Source organism: Osmia lignaria, chromosome 12 (assembly GCF_051020975.1).
Source record: "Osmia lignaria lignaria isolate PbOS001 chromosome 12, iyOsmLign1, whole genome shotgun sequence".
In the NCBI taxonomy this organism is placed as follows: Eukaryota; Metazoa; Arthropoda; class Insecta; order Hymenoptera; family Megachilidae; genus Osmia; species Osmia lignaria.
The window spans coordinates 11,388,554-11,412,288 of NC_135043.1; the positions used below are offsets into that span (position 1 = coordinate 11,388,554).

The following is a 23,735-nucleotide window of genomic DNA, read 5'->3' on the forward strand; positions in this document are numbered from 1 at the left end:
TTCTAACGTGTAAATTGTTTCAAACAATACGGCATTTCCATAACCAAACGAAATCCATCATCATCATTTATGTTAATTGTAATACGATATGTGTTACCCACTTCCAGTGTTCTGTACACTTCTTTTCGTTTTTTCACTTTCAGGAATACATGTACAATATTTTTGATTACTATTAATAACAGACTACGACAGGTGAAAGAAGAAGAAAACAAGAAAAGGAAGAATCAAACAAAACGGAAACAACACTGAGGTACTTACTTGCCTGAATCAGCTTCGACGATATCCAGCTTAAAGAAGCAAATTTTTCTTTCACTGTTCAAACTCGTTCTCTATTGCATTATGTTTCTTTCTTTTTCTTTTTTTTTTTTTCGCTTTTTGTTTTAAAGATTTGATGGTTATTGGATCTGCGCGTAAGCCAAAGCTGATGATCCTAATTGGCAATATCCATGAACACAAACGAAATCGGCAAAAATATCTAGCCTCTCACGTATAGGAAAAAAAAAGGGGAAGTTTACGTAGGATTGGGAACTTGTTGTTGAGAACTGTATTCCAACAAAGCTATCGGAAATGTCTTGATGTGCGTTTGCCATTGCGCTGATAGTTGGAAGAATTTCACACCGTACCGCTCGGTACCGTCGATGCTCACTAGAAGCACAACAACAAATTATTTATGTCAATTTCCTGTAAATTGCCGGATACCTTCCGAAATGCAAAAATTTGCGGATGCAAGTTTGTTTGATAGATTCTAAAAAACTAAATGTCTCGTTACCTCTTAATGGAATGTTGTGAGTTTTCGCGGAACATATAAGTCGCGTCACGCCTTCGACTGTCTGACTCTTTGGCTCATTTTCCTTTTCCTTTTCTTTCTTTTTGCCCAGTCTCATTACTGTAAGCAAAAAAATAATATTTCGCGTGTTAACTGATAAAGTGTGCTGGTTCTACAATATTATAAATCTCATATCCTCGCGTGTACACACTTTTCTGTTTCTTCTCCTTGGTGGTGTAATTCATGGACAGATGATGACCAGGCGTTTCTCCGAATGGTGGAAGTCTCTGAACGTGTAAGGCTCTGAACGCTTGTCTCAACGTGTTCTTGCCTTTTTCACCTTGGGTCTGTTTGCTCCAGTAATCAAGTTGTAACTCGACTGGTTCCCAGCCTTCTCTCGAAGGTTGACCAACATTGGGACTGCTGGGTGGTGTTAATCGACCAGGAGGTGGAACAGGTAATCCCGGGGGTGGTAACGACGGTGGAGAACCAGACATGGTAACGTTACTTTCCTCGAGATCTACCGATGCTGAGGAACTGCTATCTGGACAGCCTACTCGAACGTCGTTTATGAACGGGATGAATATTTGGCTGCTGTCGTCTGTCTCTCTGTCAATTAAATTCAAGAAATTGTCAAGGTTAACATCTCTTATCAATCAAGAAAGATTTTACTTTAGGGTAGGCAGGCCCTGTCCCTTAGAAATTTTGAGAATGTGTTAAAATTATGGGATTAGGTGATTTAAAAGTCGTACCTGTAGGTGACCATGGCTTCAGCAATTGGTAGCAGTAAAGTCGTACCAGCGGCTGCTAAATACTCCGACACCCTGGCGGCACCCTCGCTCACGCCACCTCCTTCCCTCTCGAGCAATTCCTTCCATTCCTCGCCGAAAAGCATAGAGTACTTTGTGTCTATCGAACCGAGATATTTAGATAGCGTATTGGAACCGAGCGGCACGACCAGAAATTTCAGATAATTTTGCCAATCTGGCGGTCGAAAGCTGAGCTGGTCCACGTAATAACGCAGAACCGCGTTTACAAAACTATCGCCACCTGCGATCACCACTTTGATGGGCGCCGGCGGCTTTGCGGAGCTGTTACAACTGCAAATTAAAGATTTCTTAGTTTATTAACACCGTGCAGACGAGACCATAGTGTTCATTACTTACATCTAACACAGGAAGCGAAAATGCATAGAAAAGTGTTATAAAATCATTATTTTTTTAATAGAAAATTTACAAGTTTCAATTGTTTAATGAAATTTATTTAAAAATTATTTTAGAATCTAATTGTCAGAGTTTTGTATAATTTTGAAATGTCGTTATGCCAGGTATTAAACACTTGATATTGTTAATAAAACTAAGAGACCTCGTCGTCGGACAAAAATTCCAATTACGAACTATGCTTTGATGTGATTAATAATTTGAAAGGTTCGCATAAATCAATGTTAATGGGACAATATCCTACAGACGAGACTTACAATTTTTGTATTCGCGTGACCAAGCACGTGAACGTGGCACGAATGTCCGCTGGAGAAGCGGTTGTCAGTACTCTGTGGTTTCTTTCCTGAAGTCTCGTGGCAAGCACAGCTCCGCCAGGATCAGCTAACGAGACCAGCGATACCGAGTCTGGCAAACTGTCATCCGGTAAAACCCGACTTAATTGCTCGACTAACGCCTTCCTTGGCTGAAACAACATTTGCTTTACAACATGTCGTAAACACGTTTGGAAACTAGAACCAGCTATTCTCATAACGAAATGGACTATACCTAATCGTTTTTCCTTTAAATTCTTCAATTCAAAGTAGTTGAAACATTATATAAAAAATAAATTGTTGAAAGTTTAAGAAGTGTTCTTATGTACCTCGGAGCTATTCAAGTCGGCGGGTGGCTTTAAATCAACGCTCAGGTTGTGTTTTTTCGACTTATTACTACCCGGTGCACCTCTGTCGCGAGTAAAAAGTCTGCTCCGTCTGTCGGAACTCTCGCTCTTATTGTGATGCTCCGATTTCGGCGGGGAGCCAGGAACATAATTCGGTGGATCGTTCGCCTCGTGATCTGTCCAATTTTCGGGGTGTGAATCGCTGTCCGCGCGTCGGGAGCTATCATCGCTTTGCCTATCCACGCCACGTTCTGCAACGAGATTTCATTACTTTTTTCTAATTTAGTACGCCACAGGGTTGTCCGTGCTAACCTGTCACACTTCTCTTATTCCGTTAGTATTAAAAATAGAAAAAAACATTATTTATACATATCGCTAAACTGTATGGATACGAAGGGACAAATTTAACATTCCTAAGTTGGTGCCTGGCTCCTTTTAAACCAAACTACCCTGTAACAGAGTCTTATTAATTGCTGAATAAATGTTATAAAATAAATTGCTTTATCATCTTTCTTGTTGCCACAATATGTTCGAGGGCCGTTGCTTTCATAGTAAATAGAAGACTTATAACAAAGCCCCCGCCCCCAAGACCTCCCTTTAATCTGACGCTGGAATTACTCGGTACAAGCATGTATATTTGGCCCTTCGTGCCATATAATAATTTTCATATAAACAATTTTCTTTATATTTTTAACGTTTAACAGACAGGGATGCTGTTTCAACTTAACGCAGACCTGTATTAACCCTGTATTAACCCATTCGGTCGAAATATACTAGACTTGTAATTTTTATTTATATTTTATATTTCTTCCTTTAAAAATATTTTAACCTTCCAATTGCATTCTTTGTCTACGTATCTCAACCAATAATATCACTTTTTAATATTTTCTAGATTAAACGTTATATTTTTTTGTCTATTGAAAGCGCGTAATAAATTAAAGGCCGAATAGATTAAAGGTTCGCGCACTGTCGAGCGCAAGTTTCAGACCACCTTTGTTACGGATTAATTTGGAAAATGAAAAATCAGAGGTGTTATAAATTTTTCTTCGAAATAATTGTCAAAAAGATATTGTGGAAATTTTACAGAAAAATTATGATTACAATTAGAATTTATTGTTCTACTGTTATTAAGTATTTCTCCTGTAAATTAAGATTTAGGTGGTCTAAATCTTACAATCGTCAGTGCGCGCAACAATGGTGCGATCGACAAAATCTGCAGAGAGATAAAGAAAAAGAACAAGTTCGAGTGGATCGATCACGCTAACAAATAACAGACATTTAAATGTTCGCGACACGAGAAACTCGATATACAGACTGTCTCAAAGGCGATGACTCAATTAAATTATTTCAAATCAAATGGTCAATTTCCAAACAGAAAAGTTCCCATGATCTGATGATATATAGAAATATTGCAAAATAGAATTTATATCAATTATGAAATAAAAAAATAAAAAAAAAGAACGTGTTACCACAAAGACAGGTGGTACCACGAATTTGCGCAAAAATGCATGGCAAAAGCAAAATCATGATCGACAGTCGAGTATGTCATTTATTCGAAAAATAATTTGCAATCGAACGGTGTCACAGGTTAATCATCACATAGTATGAAAGGTTAATTAAGAACAGATATAAAAATTCGTAATTATAAAAAGAGATACGTACGTACGAGTAGATAAAGAGAGGCAGAAAGAGATAGGCCAGCGGGCAGGATTTTGGAGTTACGATTCTTTTCTCTCTTTTTTTTTCTTTTTTCTTTTTTCTTTTTTATTTTTTCTTTTTTATTTTTTATTTAATACTACGCACAGAGAGCCGTAAAGAGGCACACAAACAACAACGAAGAAATACAATGAATTGAAAAAAATATTGACACGTTCAGCTTCCTTGTAATCATTTCATTTAATATTTTATTAAGCGTGACTGGACCCTAATTTAGACCCAAACTTACGGAGTTTATGCAAAAATCATCTAATTAACCCCTTCGAACAACGATCTATAGAAAAAATCCCAACTTATATAATTTATTTTGTATTTCATAGTATTTTAATTTTCTAAATTATACACCGTTCCTTTAATAATTATTCTCTTATCGTTAGTATATGAAACTCTTTCGTTTAAATTTAGGTTGATATTAAGTTAATAGTTTGAGTTTTTTTTTTTTTTTTTTTTTTTTTTTTTTTTTTTTTTTTTTTTTTTTTTTTTTAATATTGCAAAAATATATATTTTTCGTTTAATCGAATCGATTACAAGAAGACCGAATGTGCTAATACCTTTTTATTATCGACTGTAGCAACGGGATATATTTGTTTTCCCGTGAGATTGAAAACGAACGTTCCTCTTCGTTTATACAATATCGCTGAAGCGATAATATTAAAATAAAACGACTACAAAGAAATCAGATGCCAAGTAAATGTTTATTTTCATCGCATCTCTTACACGTGTATCGTTTATACACATCTTATAGAACGTATCTAGAGGTGCTTTAAATTACTGTTGATAACGTGTTAATGCAACGAGTGCTATGCAAGAACAATAGAAGTAATCTATTCTGCATAATTTAAAATTGGGTAATTTTTTAATTACCGCATTAAATAAAATTCTACATGATACAAATGGACACTTTCATTATCCTTGCAGTCATCGCTTCAGTTCAGTGTACTGTACTATTATAGAAAGATCATTGAGTGAGAGTGTGACTCTATTTTATCGGAATCATACTTACATAGAACGAAACATTGGAACATCGAACAGAACCGAAAGATCATTGTAAAAAATGCTCTACCGTGATACTACAGGCATCTAATTACCGAATCTTTTTGATTTTCACGAAACAGCAAGCTTCTGCCGATTAGCAGAGGTCATTCATGCGGTGGAGTTCCTTCTCCAATCTACAAAATTTCGTACACTGGAATATGTATTTCAATTTTTTTTTTTTTTTCTCTGGCTAAACTATTCTAACATCTATTGCACGGAATATTTTTCATCTTTCTTTATGCTTCTTAGGTATTATACAATAGTTTTTCAAAGCTCGTGGTGGAAGAAATATACATACTTTGCATTTTACCGATATTCTGTTAAAATTTTCTGATTTATTTGACTTTTTGGACTTTAAGAATGACGTGTGAACAATAAAAGTTACTTCATTAATTTTAGAAATCTTCTAATTGTTTTTATCTATTTCCATAGATAAAAAGCACTTTCCAAGCACTGCTCAAAGAAATATACCCAGAACATATTATACTATGCACATGTTCAGGAAGAAAAAGAGAAGAAAACACAATAAGAAATGAAACAAAAAAATTAGAATAATTGTCAGATTTTTTAATTAAGCATAGATTGTCGAGCAAAGAAAGAAGAGTATCTCCTTAAAAGAAAAAAAGAAAAAAAGAAAAAAAGAAAAAAAGAAAAAAAGAAAAATCATGCTATAAATTCGCGTAGCCATGCTTGCTTGGTGAATAATACTGAATAAGCGTAGTCCTCGGAGCAGCTAGCTAATTTATCGGAATAGAAATCGCGTGGAATCAGGTGTGTCTTTACATACCTGGAGTGGTGTGTCCGATACGATGTTTCTCTTTAGCTGGCTGACCTGCGCTCTGGTGACCTACGGCTGTCGTAGGAGTGCTTCCGGTCTCCTCGTTGGTAACTACTACCGAATCGTAACATGCAACAATGCAAAGCCAATCCACCAGACTTTCACTTAGTTAGTTTAAACGATTCTCCGGCTCGACATAGGCAACGTAAACGTTTATGTATTCTTAAGTTTTATTCAACAGCCTAATTGTCTTCTCTCTTCAAGTGCCAACGACGTTATTCGACGCACGTTACTTGGTGAATCAAATGAATCACGGTGAATGAATGGCGTCAAATGGGACGATTTTATAATGTGAATGTTTTTTTAATTAACACGTTGACTGTCACCTTTCTATCTTTTTGTTTGGTTAACGGACGAATCTCTACAAGAATCAATTCTTACTTACTCAATTATAAATGATCCTATTAACAGTTTGACGTCTGATGTCGCGTATTCGTGACTTTGATATGCGTAACTTTTGCATCAGCATTTTTTACTTAATTTTTATTTATCAGCTTATGTGGTGGATTTTATCTTAGTTGGTATCGTTAAGTCTCTGATGACCTGCAACTGTTTCTGCAGGTGATAGAAACCTGTTATTGATTCTGTAGTTGTTAAAATTTCTATTCGTTTCACATTATTTTATATAATTAGGAATATGAAATTGATCCTCATTCTCGTTATAAATAATATGTAGATAAAATTATTTAATGTGACAGTCAAAGTGTTAATATGCAATAAAGAGGGCGTTAAAAAATGATAAACAGCCATAACATGCTGTCAATAGGTATGGCTGATTTAAATGAACTGTACGAAGCGTCATAGATACTCTCTATCGGCAATCCGAGATTCAAGTATATTAGAAAAATTCTACGAGATACTGTGAGACGTTTAGACGAAATGGGAGTTGTTTAGACTTACCGGAATGAGGAGGCGCGAGAAGCGATCTACTAGAGCTGAAGAAAGGTCGTAAGGATGGTTTAGGTGTGCTACTGACGGACATGGTGTCCAATTCTGGACCGCTATCTGACAAATCTTCGAGTTCGTCGAACAATTCCTCGATCTCCATGTCTCCGCCTTTAACAAATCCAGCGTACTGGGTTAACGACTCTATAAAATCAACAAAAGCGTCCGTGAAAGATTCGAACACAGCATTTCTCGCACGCTACGAGAGCAACGATTTACCTGAAAGCTTCTGACCGATCTCTTCTTGATCCTGATCCAGATCCTCGGATACTCTGAACCGTCGTTTCAGAAGGGCTATAAACTTTTGCTTCAGATTTCTTTGCTGTAACAAGTAAATTTATTTATACTGTATTTATAACCGGATAGGGTTAATTTAGAAGAGCTCCGAAGCCGATTATACGGGGCATTCAGAACGAATTTCCCAGAAAACGTAGTAATTTCTTTCACGTACCCTGGCATTCGCTGGAATCTTCGCTCGGCTCTTTCGCCTATGCATCTCGAGAGTCGGCTCGCTGTCGCTACCTTCTGCCTCGCCTTCCGAGCTGAATTCCTCCTCTTCGTCGCTGTACTCCGGGCAAAGCCTTTCGTTCGGGTCATTCATCAGTCTTTTGTCCTGGTCGACCGGCTGAGAGGTCAGTGCGATCACGGTCACACGAGCTAAAGCGACCGAATGACCACCGTACTTTTCAGCCTTGTCTGACACCAGTTCGAGTTCCAAGTCCATTTGCTTTTGTAGCACCTAAAGATGTAGCATAGATCTATCTAATTTATGATTTACGAATTATCTATTATTTCTTGAAATTTTATACATAAGATGAAGTCTTTTAAAGTTAATATCAATGAAAAATATAAAAATCTAAATGTACTATATGTATGTACAGATATATTAGAAATTCAATTTCAATTTCAAAGGTTAAAGGCTTTTACAGGCAATCGATCGAACTTACTTGAGCCATATTGATGACTCCTTCAGCAAGGGTCTTGTATCCGAGCATCGTACGATTTTTATATCGTTTTCTCCTTTGCAACAGTATCAAAAGTTTGTTTCCGTCTCTCTTGAGAAAATGGGGGTACTGTAGGGCAAATTGAAGCTCTAGTTCTGTATCCAGCATGCCACTAGTTGGTATGGCCATCTCGTTCGAGCGAAGGGTCCTCTTCGAGCTTTGCATCTTCACGGCGATGCTGATGGAAGTTAAATCGGAACCTAATGGCCGTAGAATTATCAGTCGGGTCAGGGTCAAAGAGCACAGCCTGGAACATGAAAAGGGATCGAATTTAGATTTTTCCGATAACCGATTAATTAATTCTTATTTATTTCCTTCACGTTTCATCACGACCATCAATTGAGAGATCGTGCATAAACTGAATTGAGAATGGTGCATAAAATTTCTATGGGAAACACTGAATAAAGGTCTATCAGAACTGTGGGATTGCTTACATTTTCGAAACAATCGAGGACAGCTCGGTTCAGAAACGAGGCTAAATTGAATGTTAAAGAAAAAACGCTGGCACAATGGTATCGATCAGGTCATACGTAGTAGGTAGACAGTAGTGATAATAATCATTTCCGTTTAAGGACGTCACGACGATGCCGTGCCGAATGAAATATGGATTCATCCAGTACATACATATGACGTGCAATCCTTCTGCTATCTTTGTCATCGGAAACACGTTAGTCGTTACCCTTTGACTCGAATGAACGAACACGCACAAGCACGAAAGGCCAGTTTTTAATTGCTCTACTGGCAGAGAGGATAAGGCCAAAAGTAGAAGTTGATACCAACCAAGAGTGACCTATTTTACAGTCGAGAGTTGAATGAAATTTTCATAGTATTAATATTTCAGTGAGATATTAATACTGGGTGATTTGCAAAAATAAAAAAAAATTAATTAATTAAATTATTTCATTGTTTCAACAACGAAAAGCATAGGAAACAGGAAGGTAATTTTCTCGAGGATCCGGGATCGGGGGTGAACGCTAAATATAATTCTGCGGGGTTACAACTACACAGGTGGTGTTTCGGTTTCATTCTAGATCTCCGCTTAGCACGCACACCGTTTCTCAGTTCATACGATTACCTATTTCATTAGCATTATACCACCGCTTCTAATTAACGCTGAGAATATGAAACATCGATTAATAATTTTTTTAATAGTATCGAGGCTACCGGTTACGTGCTTTGATCCTCCTAGGTAGTTTTTCTCTACATGAATTGTCAAGCATATTCGCGCCGCTCTTTCACTATCAAAAATTAAGTATAATAAGAAAATCATTTCAACCTCTGAATAATATAATATATTCCACGATACATGAATAAAAGATGAGCGAGTGGCGATTAATTTGCAACCGCAGAAAAAAAAAAATGATATGCCAGTCATTTCTTTTGTAAGTACAAAGGAACACAAAAGTGGTTCCACGAATCACATGACGTATCTCAGCAGAAACGCATTGAATTCACCCTCTTTTGTCGCACGCTGTCATTCATTATGCAATACACTTTTCTACCCCTGCTAGTAATTTTGTATTATTAGCGGGAATCGATCGCTGTCCACTGTCGCGAATCGCTATAAAAGAACTAGACGTATAATACAGAGTGATTCTAGCAACTGGAACAGAGGCTATAATCCTCTTCCAAGTGAAGTTATACAAGTTATAGCGAATAACGTGCCTGGCGCAGAGAAAATGAACAACTGTCGTAAGATATATCGAAACTTTAATTATTAAGAAGAGCAATAGTTTGTTTTAACTTTATTTTAAACGTAACCAACTTAAGCGTCCCAGTTAGCAGAATCACCCTGTATGTATTAGATTCTTCAACGACTGTGTGTACAATTTCGCGTGTCGTGAATGTTATCGAACGATCTACTACAATGCACGTTTCCTTGCTTCACTAAACTACCCTTAGTCTGAGCTTTTCAACCTATCCGAAATCTGACTGAACAAACAGTTTTTTAAATGTAACATAACGGTAGTGTCACGCAATTTTACGCTTAACGATATTATCATAGGGTTGCTCTTCTTAACCCCTTTCGCTACTATGGGCTTACATTTTTAAGAATAGCAAACATTCTATATGTTAAAATTAAGAATATTGATGAAACGTTTATGTGGTTATTTTCATTCAACTTTAAACTTTAAATTGATATACCGTAAATGAAGTTTCGTGATACTTTTATATTATGAGATGCATAGCTAATCAAAGAGATTGAATCAAAAGTGAAATCCGCGTGTTCCGGAGAAATTTAAATACCCTTGTCGTCGATCCTCGATTTGGTCATAAATTCGGTTAACATGGTTCCTTACGAGCTGCATTATATCCGCATACGCCTGGAGAGTGGTGCAGAACCTTGCACGCGAATCCTCGCGGAAATGTCGTTCGCAGTCAATGCTTTAAATGTCGCAATCCGGAAAGCGTGACAGTAACCAAACGCTACATATGTACCTATATATGTATGTATACTGGCTGTTTTAAGCTTGCTACTGTAAATGGATGTAATTACAGTTCACAGACATGGTTCTTTCTTGAACCTGACTGCTTTCAAATTGAAAATAAATTAGTCTATAAATTATTCTATGTATAAAATGATCACATTTTTTATACACAACATAAGTATTTTAAACGACTTCACAAAAAATAAAAAAAAAAGAGAGCAGAAATGAATGCAATGAATTTACATCGCGCATCTCTGTGACGCTTTGTATGACAAAAAAAAAAAAAAAAAAAAAAAAAACGCGATACACTTTTCCGATATATGCGTTCCCGTTTGGTCTGTTCTCGTTACACAAAGCGTGCACGTACCGAAGCGTTAATATTGCGCAATGCTTTGTTCGTGTGACACGTTATTGTTAGTGCATTGCGTTGCTCGATGCGCTTCGACTTTTCACATGCTTCTGCTGTTGTTTATTTATGCCTTTGTCCTTGTGTTAGCAGCTTACGTACATTTTATCGCTGTTTCTGAAGTAGCACGTCCAATTAGATTAACCCATTTTTTTTCTTACCGTAATCTTCATTCGAGGACTTAAATATGTACTTGGTAGAATAGCGGTCAGGACTTTCTTCTATTATTTTACAAAATGATAAATTTACAGTTGAAGCACAAGCACAGAATGAACAAGTACGAAGTAGGTAATTATTAGGAATTGCGATTCGAATAAACCTTTAATTATGAACGAAACGAATGGAATCGCAAGCTTCGATTTGCCACGTGGAAAGCTTTCAAGTAAAGCGATCGATAATTCAAACGGAATGAAAATAATGTGACCGTTTTATCGGTGTGTCGAGTTTACTGCACCTGCACAACGATAGTGAATAAGAAATTTGATTGATCCACGAAACGTGTAACACTGGAGGAGAAAAGGAAAACACGATTCTATATCGGAAATACATGTATGTAAGTGTAATCTGAAGACTCGTAACAGTACAAGATTGTTGATAACGACATGACGTTAAGTAGGTTAATAGCGGACGATTCAGATACGTGCTATTACAGAGTTTTTTTCGTGGTGAATCGCAAATAATGTGTTGACTGCATGCAAACTACTCTTTTACGGATAGTTGCATAGTAATTTGCAGAATTGCAATATCAATGTTGGCTCATTGATGATTGCTGTTCACGCATCAAATTAATCCTTTCAATACGATAAACAACTGTGCTCATTTATAACAATAGGTTAAATAATGACTATTAACACTATGTTAATATTTATAAAGTTATATGACCGTTTCAGAATTAATTTACCTGTAAGTTTGTAAACATTTTTGTGGAATTTTATGGACACCATAATGCCCTCAACATGATAAAACGACCAGCATAGCAGTTATCGCGGTCAGGTTGCCTTTCAAAAAACGTTTCTCGCGTGATTGCTGCAATCAAAATGTAATCGTGAACGCGTTAATTGCATGTTTCGTAACATAATGTCAAACAAGCGAAAACAATGAAAACAACCAGTCGTGAACGGGATTCGTAATGAATTTCCTGATCGAGCAAGGAGATACAAAGTTCCGTAGAACATCGATGCAGCATACAGCAAGCACAGGTCTGAAAGTTAAGAAGCTACAAGTTAAATTAGTGTGTTGCGCAAGCAAATAACTAACGTTTGGTTTATTTCTGCTGGTAGAAATGAACGAGGCAACGGCGCGGCGCCGGCTTTGTCGTTGCACGAGTGCCTTTTAGGCGATATTTTGCCGCGGATTTGCCAACAGGAAAAATGCCAATGCACGGCTGGCCTTGATAAACATGTATGTAAGTACTTACATACCCCTCAGAAAAAATTCCAAGACCACGTTTCTACGAAAATAATAGTTGTTGGCAGTGATGCAACCATAATTATTGTCTAAAATTTTAGAAAACATTCTGATACTTATTAAAAAAAAAAGGTTCTTACTTTCTTAGTAAATGAATGATCTGTCAAATTAGAAGGACTATAAGTAGATACTTAAGTCACTGTACTGGGTTACTTAATTGTTGAGTTTATTGACACCAACGATAAAACCGGATCAATACAGAAATGGTAAGAGCGGGTAATTAGATGAATGAAAACATGTCACAAAGTCAAGTAGTTAATGAAGTACCATGAAGGATGGTAACTGATTTATCTAAAGTGACACCCGACTATAGAAAAACAAAGGAGTACCCCTATTTAGCGATAGTAATCGACTTTGAAATTAAACAACGACAATCCGCGAAGAAAAATGAATTCGGGTAAGATGAGTGGGTTTTAGTTTTAATCGAAATACCTGCTCGTCGAGCTGACGTATAGAAAATGATTACATATAGGGATTTCCACGCGAACAGAAAAGCCACGATAACGTAGAAACTATTATGTTAATGAGATTTTTCTTACCAAGCGATAAGCTTATCGTCGAACCTGAAGCTTCAAAGAAAGCTTCAGATAAAAAAGATAGAACACGAACGTCGTTAACAAAATCGTTGTGTGCTCTGACATAATTACATCAATTGTAATAGTTTTTGATGCGTAGAATCTGACAATGCAAGTCTTACCACGATCGATTCTAATAGAATTCCATCGAATCACGAGGAACATGCGAATACTATTTCAAAATTGAATTAAAGCAATCATTAACTTGCTCTGCATAACGGAACACAGATTATTATTGGATTTTTAAGTATTCCCCAAACCGAACTACGCAAGAGAAAATTCGGTCAACGACAAAAAACAAAAAGCAAAAAGCAAAAGGCAAAAATATAAACAGAAGGAACACGTTGAATCGGGACAAACCTTGTTCCAGAAAATTCGAAACAAAGCGGCGTCGATGCTGCTTTGTTGCTTGAAAACCAGGCCGCTTGAAATTGCCGCCTCTTTCGCGGACAATACGGAGGGAAAAATCGGTGTCGTTAATCCTTGCATTTCTTCAACGATGCATAGAAAAACTGACTGCAATTCAAGATTGAGAGAGTTTCATTCAACGTTTAAATATGATATTTCAAGAGGAAGTTAACATATCGAGTGTTGCGTGAAATTTCAGTGAAATTTTTTCAGGAAGATGCACTGAAATTATTAATCGCGCCCTACCTCAGTGTTTTATTAGAACTTGATATCTTTCAGCTCGATTGAAAATTATGCTGTTATCTAAGTGCGCACGCGATTTAATTATTATGATTGACATAGAAACGTTGTTCGATTGATTGCAACTATGCGAGTTCGAAATTTGCAATGCAAATGATATTGTATACGCGATAATACAGCTGACTGAGAAATGGAACGATGGACATCGACTGATTTCTATGAGTTCGTTAGATATCGATTTCTCTAGGACGCATCGAAGCCGCCAGACACGAAGAAAGTTGTCGCATGATAATTTCACGGCATGAAACATGTTTTTCCGTTGCATAAATTCTTCTAATTATTCTACTTGAAATTACAAGTTGCTTTTATTTGTTCAATTAATCAATCCAAATACTTGACCCGCGGGTTTTAATTATACAAAATTTTTAATTTCATTCTGGCTCGCCGCCAAGAAGGCTCGCCATTGCTGTTCCAGACTTGTCTGCCAGATATGTATCCAGAATATTTCACCCAATAACCAATGTCCTAATAATAATTAAAGTTTCACTTTAGGTAACATACAATTTAAACTTAATCGAAGAGTTGTTATAATACCGCGTTGTCAAGAGCAGGTTCTACTCAATGAAACGGTGCTTTATTATTTTCATCGCATGAATGGAGACAGGTGAAACCTATTACATGTTACGTCAACGTCGCTTTCATGGAACAAATAGATTTATTTCGTGTAACGGGGAAATTGAAGTTTTAGATGATAATATTTTTAAATGAACCACAATTTAACCAGAAAAAGAAATTTACTATTTCAGAATAGGTTTAGTAAAGACGGTGTTATTATGAAAAATCGTTTATGTATCATTCCTGTCACAGGCGAAACGAAAGTTCTTTGGACTCACGCGGTTGTTTAGATGAATGAAATTTTCATTTTCCAACAATACTGCTCCTCAGAATATTAAATCTTTTTACTATCTTTTTATAAATTCAGAAAATGAAATTTATCGTGATTCACTTTTTTTCAACGCCTCGTATAGTAAGAATCATTTAGGTAATATTAGCTGTCCAACTAATCAGAAGTAGTTTTCATCGAAAACTAAGGATGGACAAAAGCGGATGACTCACGGTCCAAGGGTAGAAAAAGTTTTAGAAACAGCCATCGCTAGTCTGATGACTAAGAACAAGCAAGACTCATCGCTTCGAACAACAAAGAAACCTTAAGGAAAATCACGGTGTTTTCATTTCCCAGAAAAAAAAGACTAATACGGAGAACTACCCAAGTTATTCCAAAAGATCTTGAATATAATAAAATAACTGTTATGATCTTAATTTAAAACCAAATCGGGTTTGTGAAATAAAATTTAAATAAAATGAATATGAAAAATTATTTTTTTCAAGTACACCTCGTCCTACCACTTGTTTTAAAAGGTACACCTAACGATAAGATACTTGAGCTCTGCTCTACAACACTTGCTGTACAACATCGTTAACATATATGTACAGTTCAAGATCTCCAGTTTTCACGCTTCGTCTCTCTTAGCCTTTTGGTTGTTCAGAAAAGAGAAGAGAAAAAAAGCAGCATAGAATAGAATGCAACAAAGCAGCAGAAGCTAATGTTCGATAATACCGATACACCGAAACCACAAAAGATCAACAGGAGCGTACACTGTTAGGTCAGAATCAGAAAACAAAGCTAGAGCGACAAGGTAAATACATATACCTGGCTGGCTATGTCACCAATGATGAAGTTTCGTTATTTTCTCGCGACGACTACCATTCTTACCCCTATCAGACGAGCTTCAATCTGACGCTACAAGAGAATATACACCAGTCACCCGGTGAGCGGGGGTCGAACACGTAATCAAGATCATTCTGTCGAGATGAAAGCCTTCAAAGAGAAAGGTCAAGTACTCTACCGCCCGTCGTCTTTCGACATCGATGTTCTTACGGTGACTGTAATTTGCATTCAATTATTTCACCTTGTACTTGCTTCCACTTCCTACTTAACTAAATTCTACTTAAACAAATTTTCTTTCTGCCATCAGCTAACTTAATAAATTGCTAACTTTATGATTAGAAAAGTATTACTTTTTTTCTTTCTGCCTAAAATGTAGTTTTTAATTGAAACTGCATTCTAAATGCATCTTATTACAAAGAAACCCACTGCACGGAAGCATGTTATAGAAATAATAAAATTAGATTCCTCGGCAGAAGCCAAGTCGTAAATGAGCATCGTATGCTAAAATTAAACGGCGTATCAAATATGAAACAACAACAGCAAATAGTTGACTGCCAAAAATTAGATACAGACTCGTTTGGCCATTTACAGGGAATCAGTACATCATTTATTTCGATGTTTGATTTTGAGAAATCGTTTTACAGATTGAATTTCTATTTATATATGTATATCCTTGGAATAGGTAACTTCTGAAAGGACTTTCCAATTTGTACGATAATTGTTTCTATAGATAATGAAATATTAGCACATTTTTCTATTTGAAAATTTTTATTACAAATATTTATAGAAATTGATGCATCATTTTCAAAGTTTCAACTTTCGGCCCCGCGTTACGGTTCAACCGAGGGAAAGTGTCCTTCGAAGAACCCTGTACCAAGACCTTCCCTTATTATTAGAAATACTATCGATTAGTCACGGTTCACAAGTTGTTTAATTTCCCGTTAGCAAGGTCTTTGTACATATGTTGCATGTACACACACACACACACACACACACACACACACACATTGTCGATTGCACATGCGTATACAGGGTGTCCCAAAAAGAATAATAATCCTTTAAAGGGATCCATTTGCCAAAATGTTGGTTAAAGCTTCATGTGTGAGTTGTTAAGAAAAAAAGGACTGTCCAATTAAAGCGCGCGGGCGCTAATTACTTTGATATAATTCATCAAAGTTTTACTTATCACAAAAAGCATAATTTTACCCATTTCCTTATCCATGTCCTCCGTTTATCGTGCCTTTTAAAGGGTAATGGTATCCGCATTAGCCTAATATGTAATCGGCGATTGCCAACGTTTTATTCGTGGCCGGGAATTATTTCGAATCGACGTGTCCATTAAGCATTAGACTGCTAAATTTTGATAGTGCTTGCCTTATCATTCGATCAAGTAATAACGAGTATAATTTGCCGGACCTCTCGCCCGAACCAGCTGCGTCGTTATTATGCAAATGATTCTGATACGCCTACCGTTCACCTATCTCTATCGTAATATCCCTAATCTGTGACGTTGCCAGAGGATGTATACAAAAAGGCATTGAAAGGCTTCGTGTATCGGAAATGAAACGCGAAAAGCTTTATACTCTCTGGGAAATTGTGGATCACAGAGAAAAACATTAATGCTTATTAGTTTTCCTTCGTGTACTTTCATACTCTGTATTCTCAAAAGGTTTGCTTTAAAAAATTGAAAAATAGCAAAATTGTACCATTTCATATAATTTCATGTAAAATTTCCATAATTAATTAAATTTCAAATCAGAGTTGAATAAAAATCTAACTTTTAATCATGAAAGCTACCGTAAATGTGAATTTACATAAGTATCCAAATTTGTAATCTCTAAAAAAGCCTGCATAAAAAATACATTACAGCTTCCAAAAAAAAAAAAATTAAATTACCGTGTTCGTTGAAAAAAAAAAGAGAGAGAGAGAGAGAGATTTATTATACTAATTATCAAGAAAAAAATTGTATTCACCGCAATAATACAACGGTACACACAATTACGTTTAACGATCATTTATTCCAAAGCTGCTTTAATTAATTTCTACTGCAAGTAAGATCCAGCGGGGGTTGCTCGTTTTTTGAGGGAAAAAAAATGATTTCCACATTTCCAACCACCTTCCGCATTGCAGCAGATCGGTTACGTCACTGTTTCACCCTTGTCAGCCACGGCCACCCCTCGGTTTTCCTCTTAAGCCGAGTTCCCAAGCAGACAACAGTTACGAGCCACTGCAAGAGCAGTTTAATTATACCAAGAGCAACTTTTCCGTCCGCGTAAACGTGGAACGAATTTTGCTGACAATTAATGAGGCTGAATAGATAATCCCTTTTGTAAGCCAAGATATTAAATGAAGAACAATCTAATCTAACGAGTCTTTTTTTGAAAGAATGATAATCCTTGAATGATAAAATTGGATCTTTGTTGGTTTAATGTACATACGAGTATAATGCAGATTAGCATTGTGATTGATTGCGTTCTGATAAATATAAAAAAAAAATTTGACCTTTTCTTCTGAAAATTTTGTCAAATTTTGTAATTATTATGTGTCTACTGATTACGTCTCATGCAACACATAATAATATGTAGTACTCCATTTGACACCATTTAATTTTCCTCAATAAACATTTTATTTTCTATCTTCTACTATTTTAAAACTATCGATGTAACTTGGCCCAGTTACATGGAATACCTTTTACAGTGAAAGGGTTAAATTTGCGCCACCTTCCATCTACGTATGCGAAAACAGGCAAGATTAACATTTTGGCCATGTTACTTCAGCTTGATTTACTATTAGTATTTATATCGTGGTACGAATTTGGCCAGCGTTTTAATGCGAATTCGAATGCTGCTTATGATGCGGAAAATGTACATCAACGTGCATACATACAATGTGTCTCAAGATTTGCTAGAGACGAGCCAGATCACAAGAAAGGGGAACTGTTACTGACGTTCGAGTAGTTTATCTGGCGATTGGAACGATAAATCTTAAAGAAACGATCGTAAATGTTACTATCGATGGTCACATCCGCTGTTCAAAAGCATATCGCGTTAAGAATATTTATTATTTGATAACAAACACAAGAAGTTATGGGTGGTGCGTTTGGAGGAAATAGTTAAAATATTTTATTTCATAAATACATAGGTACCTACTATTGAAGTTTTGAAGACACCGCTGAACGTTTCCCTTCGGAAACGAATAAAAGATACATAATGGAAAAACGGAACGAAATGAAATGAAACGAATCGATGGCGAACCGATCAATCGAAATGGCGTAAAAAAAGAACACACAGGCAGCGATTGATATTTCGCAGATGAGCTACGACGACATGGACAGTCTCCCTCCGTCTGGTGGTGATTTGCGATTAGTATACTCGTCCGGTCTGACAAACGTAACCGAGACGAGGTCGTCATACATTGAACACGATTGCCACGTGCAGATTCATTCGACATACAGAGGGACAAAGTTCCCATGACAGCGACAGAAACGAAACGTTAACGCTTTATTGTTTTTAACTCTCGATTATCAAAGGGTCAATTTTGGCGGTAATATTTTTCAATAATAAAATAAATCTTCAAGTAATATCACGCTATTTATAATAAAAGTATTTCAATCATTATTTCTAATATGGTAGATTTTCCTTGAAATGTATTCAACTTTGGACCGAAATGATCTTTGCTCAAACAATTACCAAACACATCGCACGAAATCGTTAAACAGTTCGAAGTAGAAATGTACTTACTCGATACACGTTTATATGTATGTAGTAGAGTTAGAGTGCGTTCATATTAGAGGGATATTCCTAATAATTAAAGAAGTCAATTAACATTGTAAGAAAACGTTGATCCTAATAACAGCGGTCAACAATAGTAAACCATGTTCGCAGCACGTAAATCTCTCAAGATACTATTTCCATTAGAATTGTAAATATTTCTCAAAGTCTACTACATACTTGCGAAGCAAGACCGCGTGAAAGCTGGAAATCCTCTGAATAATTCAACACAAAAACGACCCAAAGATTGATCTTGTGTCTGACTACACACACGCAAAAAATTCACCAGAGAGTTTTTTATCATAACTAAAGTTTGGCAAATTGTAAAATTTGAATCATTGAATCTAACATGTTTTTACAAGATACCTACGCATCTGTTAGTTCCAAGGAATCTAAAAAAATATAATTGAAGACTAGAAATATTTAATTATTCTAAAAGTTTCAAATTGGCCATTTTCTACTATTATCCTTTCAATTCCCTGAATGTAATAAATATTTCATTAATCACGGTGAAAATCGATCGTACGATTTCGCGAATCATTCATGAAGATGTCCATTTTATAAAATCGCAACGATTTAGCAAAGCGATTAAAGGACGAATGCAAGCCAAGCCAGTGTATGTACATACATACATACATACATACATACATACATCGTTTCATTTAGCTCATTTAAATGGCGAACTTGAGCATCTGTTGGCGACCAACAGGTGGACAGCACAACGAACTGAGCCACGTAAATGAGCCATAATGCTTCATGTATCTTACGAAACGTTAATGGTACTTTGTATCGGTAAATTACTTCGTCGATGGTAATTGCGGCCTTTTAACCTCGACCAATTTGGAACGTTAATTAAAACGACCAACATTTGCGTGGAGATCCGAAACGAACCTGTTCAAAAGAATTGCGAGATCGCCTACGCCTACGCGATTTTTTTTAACTAATTGTAAATCATTTATGATGTACTTAACCCTTTGAAATCTTCTGGTACGCTCGCGATCAAATAGAGTGAACATTAATATCAAATCGCGAGTATACGCATATCGTATGTACTGACACTGATCACTTAATATGTGACTGATATGATTTTTTTCACTTGTAAAATGATATGAATTGATAACATTTTTTCATTATCTTTTATTTTAACTTTCAAATTAACTTTCCTCCATTATCTATCTATAAAACTGCAACTCATCCGTTTTTTATCAAATAAAATTTCTTCATCATGAATCATTCAAGTGATTCTGAAGTGTATAATTATCATCAACAAAGCCATTATATGAGTGATCTCCACGAGAAAATCGTGCTAAATGCTTATTTAACACATTTTCATATTAGAAGAAATTGGTGAAAACTATGAATTCTTTCTGTTTTCAAAAAATACAAATTATGACAAATCTGACTGATCGATTTCAAAACAACAATGTTTTTCAAATACCTAAGCTAAATACACGAAAACGCACTGCCCTCCGTACAAATAAAACGATTGAAATTCAAATACGATTTAAAACAAGATATTTGTTATATGTATGTCGCGAAAAATATAAGTATTACTTTCAGTTCAATTTTGCTTGAATGAAAAATATATTTTCTTCAAATCATCTCTACTCGACCCTTCAAAATCCCCTTATAAGAAAGAAGGATCTAATCCGTTCTGAAGAAAACATAACGACAGTGTTTAACATTAATATTCTACTCTACAATTAGTATCTAATTATAATTTATTATGTTAGGTGTTAACCCATTACAATCTTACATTAATACAATTAAGTAAGTATGTAAAATTTATTCAATCATTTTTAATTAGCTAAAATGAATATTATGTTTCTTTATGAAATTCATGCTTCACCCAAATGTGACTGATCAAAGTGTTGAGAGGATATATGAATACGCTGCGCTGGAATTACGCAGATATAAATTACGTACTAAGGAATTGCGTTACAGGCAATACGATAAAGTGATTGATACGCAATAAGAACACCTTTATCACGAAGGGCTTGCAATAAGATACAAGACTATCCAGCTGTTGCGTAATTAAATTACAAGCATATTTAAACATCTTCAACACGTCTTATATGTATGTATGTATGTATGTATGTATGTATGTATGTACACCTTGATAATTGAAAAAAAGAACCAACACTTTTTACATACATATGAGATCGAGGACGGTATTTTTAACACAAATTCGAAACGTTTGTGATGAGTTCACATCTAGCATAATTACGCACTAATCAAATTAATTTTAAAACAAATCTTGATTGACCCAGATTTAATAATTGATAGGCAAGTTAAAATATTTATTATTTTATGTAAAGAATTAATGGAATTAATAAAAGAATTGTAATTATAAAAAAATATAATAATTACTGAAAATACTAGAGCTACCAAGGAAGTAAAAATTACTTTTCAAATATTTCCTTATATATTACTCATTTTTATAACATTTTATTTTCTAAAACTTTCCCTTACTTCTATAGAAATACACACATGATCAATATTGTACATCTGCTTTCTCCTTTCCACTTGTGTTTTTTTTTTTAACAATAACATGTCTATGTTAATTTACTTAATAATATATGATTAATAAAAATCATATATGTAGATAAAGCTTTCTTATCAAATTCTGGAGCAGATCCAACGCTTTTTCTACTATTTTATTTTCAATTTCGAAAACAAAATGCAATATTTATCTACATAATTTTTTATAATTGCAGCGTTTTACTCCAGTGCAAAACTCTCCAATCAAAACGGGAATTTTGTTTAGAAATTAACACCGCAAACACGAGTTGGTGATTTTCAAATAAAACTGCCTCTCTATTGAAATGCTGCTTAATTAAAATCTCAACGCCAAACGTTTGCACGAAACTAAATGAAAAAATTGATTTTCGAAAATAACTTCAACAAATCGTACGCTTCCTGTTCCGATTGCTGTGAATTAAATCCGATGATTTTACAGTGTAGAAAAGCGGAAAATGAACTCGTCCGAACAACAAAAAGGGAAGAAAAATCGATTGTCGCCAAGTTCGCGATATCTAAATCAATCCTTGTTAACGATATTTGAATGCTTTTCAATATAATCCAAATACCGAACAATTTATATTTTTTCAAAGTTTCATGCTTAATAAATAGGAAAATAATGTAACGATGACAATTCGTGAAAGCGTAGAATGATTATGCGTGCTGCATCGTTAAGGTGAAACCGACAACAGCTTTTTCCGCGGTAAATTTTCCGTCCACGTCTGAATATTCATTGACCTTAAACGTATGAAAGTGATTCGTTCGTAATAATTACATCATGATACACTGATACACGGAGGCCGAGATCAAACGAATAAGCCCAAACAAAACAGGGTATAACATTGACAGGACATCATTTATCCAAGAATCGAGAATTACGCTGGAAATTTGATAACCTAACGCATGCACGCATAACATATACGGTATTTGTTTGACTAGTCGGTTGTTTCATTTGTGCCTAACCATCTAGACCGGAAGATCGCACAAATCCCCGGCAGTAAAGTGACGACACTGGACACAGATGATACTTAATTCTCATTTTATTTACCACTTCAGTTAGTTTTATTTACTTTTATCCTATTAAAGTGTCATACGTAAAAATAATAATAATAATAATAAATAGAAAGGAAATTGATACAGATCGAACAATACCGGCAACGTAATGACGCTGTGAAAATATAAACCGAGATAGGATTCGCGTTTGGTGATCTGTCACGTCCGACTGACAGCTAGCATCCTACGATAGACAGAGCGCGCCACGCAGTCCTGAACAGACACACGCAGCTCAAATAAGCTGTGGTGTGTATGTTATAAAAGAAACAAGTTAACCCGATGCAAGGTGAAAACGATACACGACGACAGGCACCCCTGAGCCAAGGGTGCGAACGGAAAAATACGACTAATCCTGGAAAAAAGGGCGTGTGAATGCCCGCCGAATGTCTGGCGTCCGCCGTGACACCGAGTAACAAGAGGGATAGCGCACGAAACACGAGAATTAGGCGGAAATCAAAGACGGTTTATCGATTACCTGGGTATACAGTTCGGTGCTGTGCGATCCACTTCCCAAGTGGCAAACAGCTTCATGGGAACGGGCCGGGTGGCCGGGGCTGTCGTCTTCGTACGCTCCGCCATTTTTGGCCCGTCGACCCACAGAAACAATCACTACACCTTCTATTCACCACGGCTCGCGGCTGACTGACTGACTAAGCCCGCTCGTGGCGCCGTACAAGCGCTTTCGTGAGCCGACGAAGAAACACGGAAACGCACGAAGACGCCCTTCGGAGAATCTTCCGATTGAGCGGGAATTATGTATGTACATTCCCACAATGAAAACCAACGAAACGATGCAATCAATAATATCTCTTTTATGAATATATTTTAAAACTTATTTTACTTTAGACAAAAAAACGATGTGATTGAACAATATTATTAAAGTTTAACAAAAGACGAAATATATATATTTTACTTTAGATTTTTAATTACACTCCAAATAAACATATTATTTAAAG

At 35.9% G+C, this 23,735-nt stretch overlaps 1 protein-coding gene across 5 annotated transcripts; it reads right to left on the reverse strand.

Annotated features, from left to right (window-relative positions):
* Nucleotides 1-337: 337 nt before the first annotated feature.
* On the reverse strand, nucleotides 338-23,628 carry KrT95D (phosphofurin acidic cluster sorting protein KrT95D). 5 transcript variants are annotated; one of them, XM_076691413.1, is made up of 13 exons: nucleotides 23,255-23,628; nucleotides 11,919-12,043; nucleotides 8,126-8,429; nucleotides 7,630-7,917; nucleotides 7,398-7,500; nucleotides 7,134-7,322; nucleotides 6,183-6,287; nucleotides 2,627-2,895; nucleotides 2,244-2,449; nucleotides 1,519-1,866; nucleotides 978-1,375; nucleotides 770-886; nucleotides 338-645 (listed from the first exon to the last, which is right to left on the reverse strand). In XM_076691413.1, exons 3-13 carry the CDS (start codon nucleotides 8,345-8,347, stop codon nucleotides 512-514), a joined length of 2,379 nt encoding a protein of 792 aa, XP_076547528.1. In that variant the 5' UTR covers nucleotides 8,348-8,429; nucleotides 11,919-12,043; nucleotides 23,255-23,628; the 3' UTR covers nucleotides 338-511. The 5 variants fall into 5 exon arrangements, with proteins under 5 accessions (XP_076547528.1, XP_034192598.1, XP_034192597.1 ...); XM_034336707.2 differs by lacking the exon at nucleotides 11,919-12,043 and having other exon boundaries at nucleotides 7,134-7,289; XM_034336706.2 differs by lacking the exon at nucleotides 11,919-12,043 and having other exon boundaries at nucleotides 6,183-6,284.
* Between the last annotated feature and the right edge of the window lie 107 nt (nucleotides 23,629-23,735).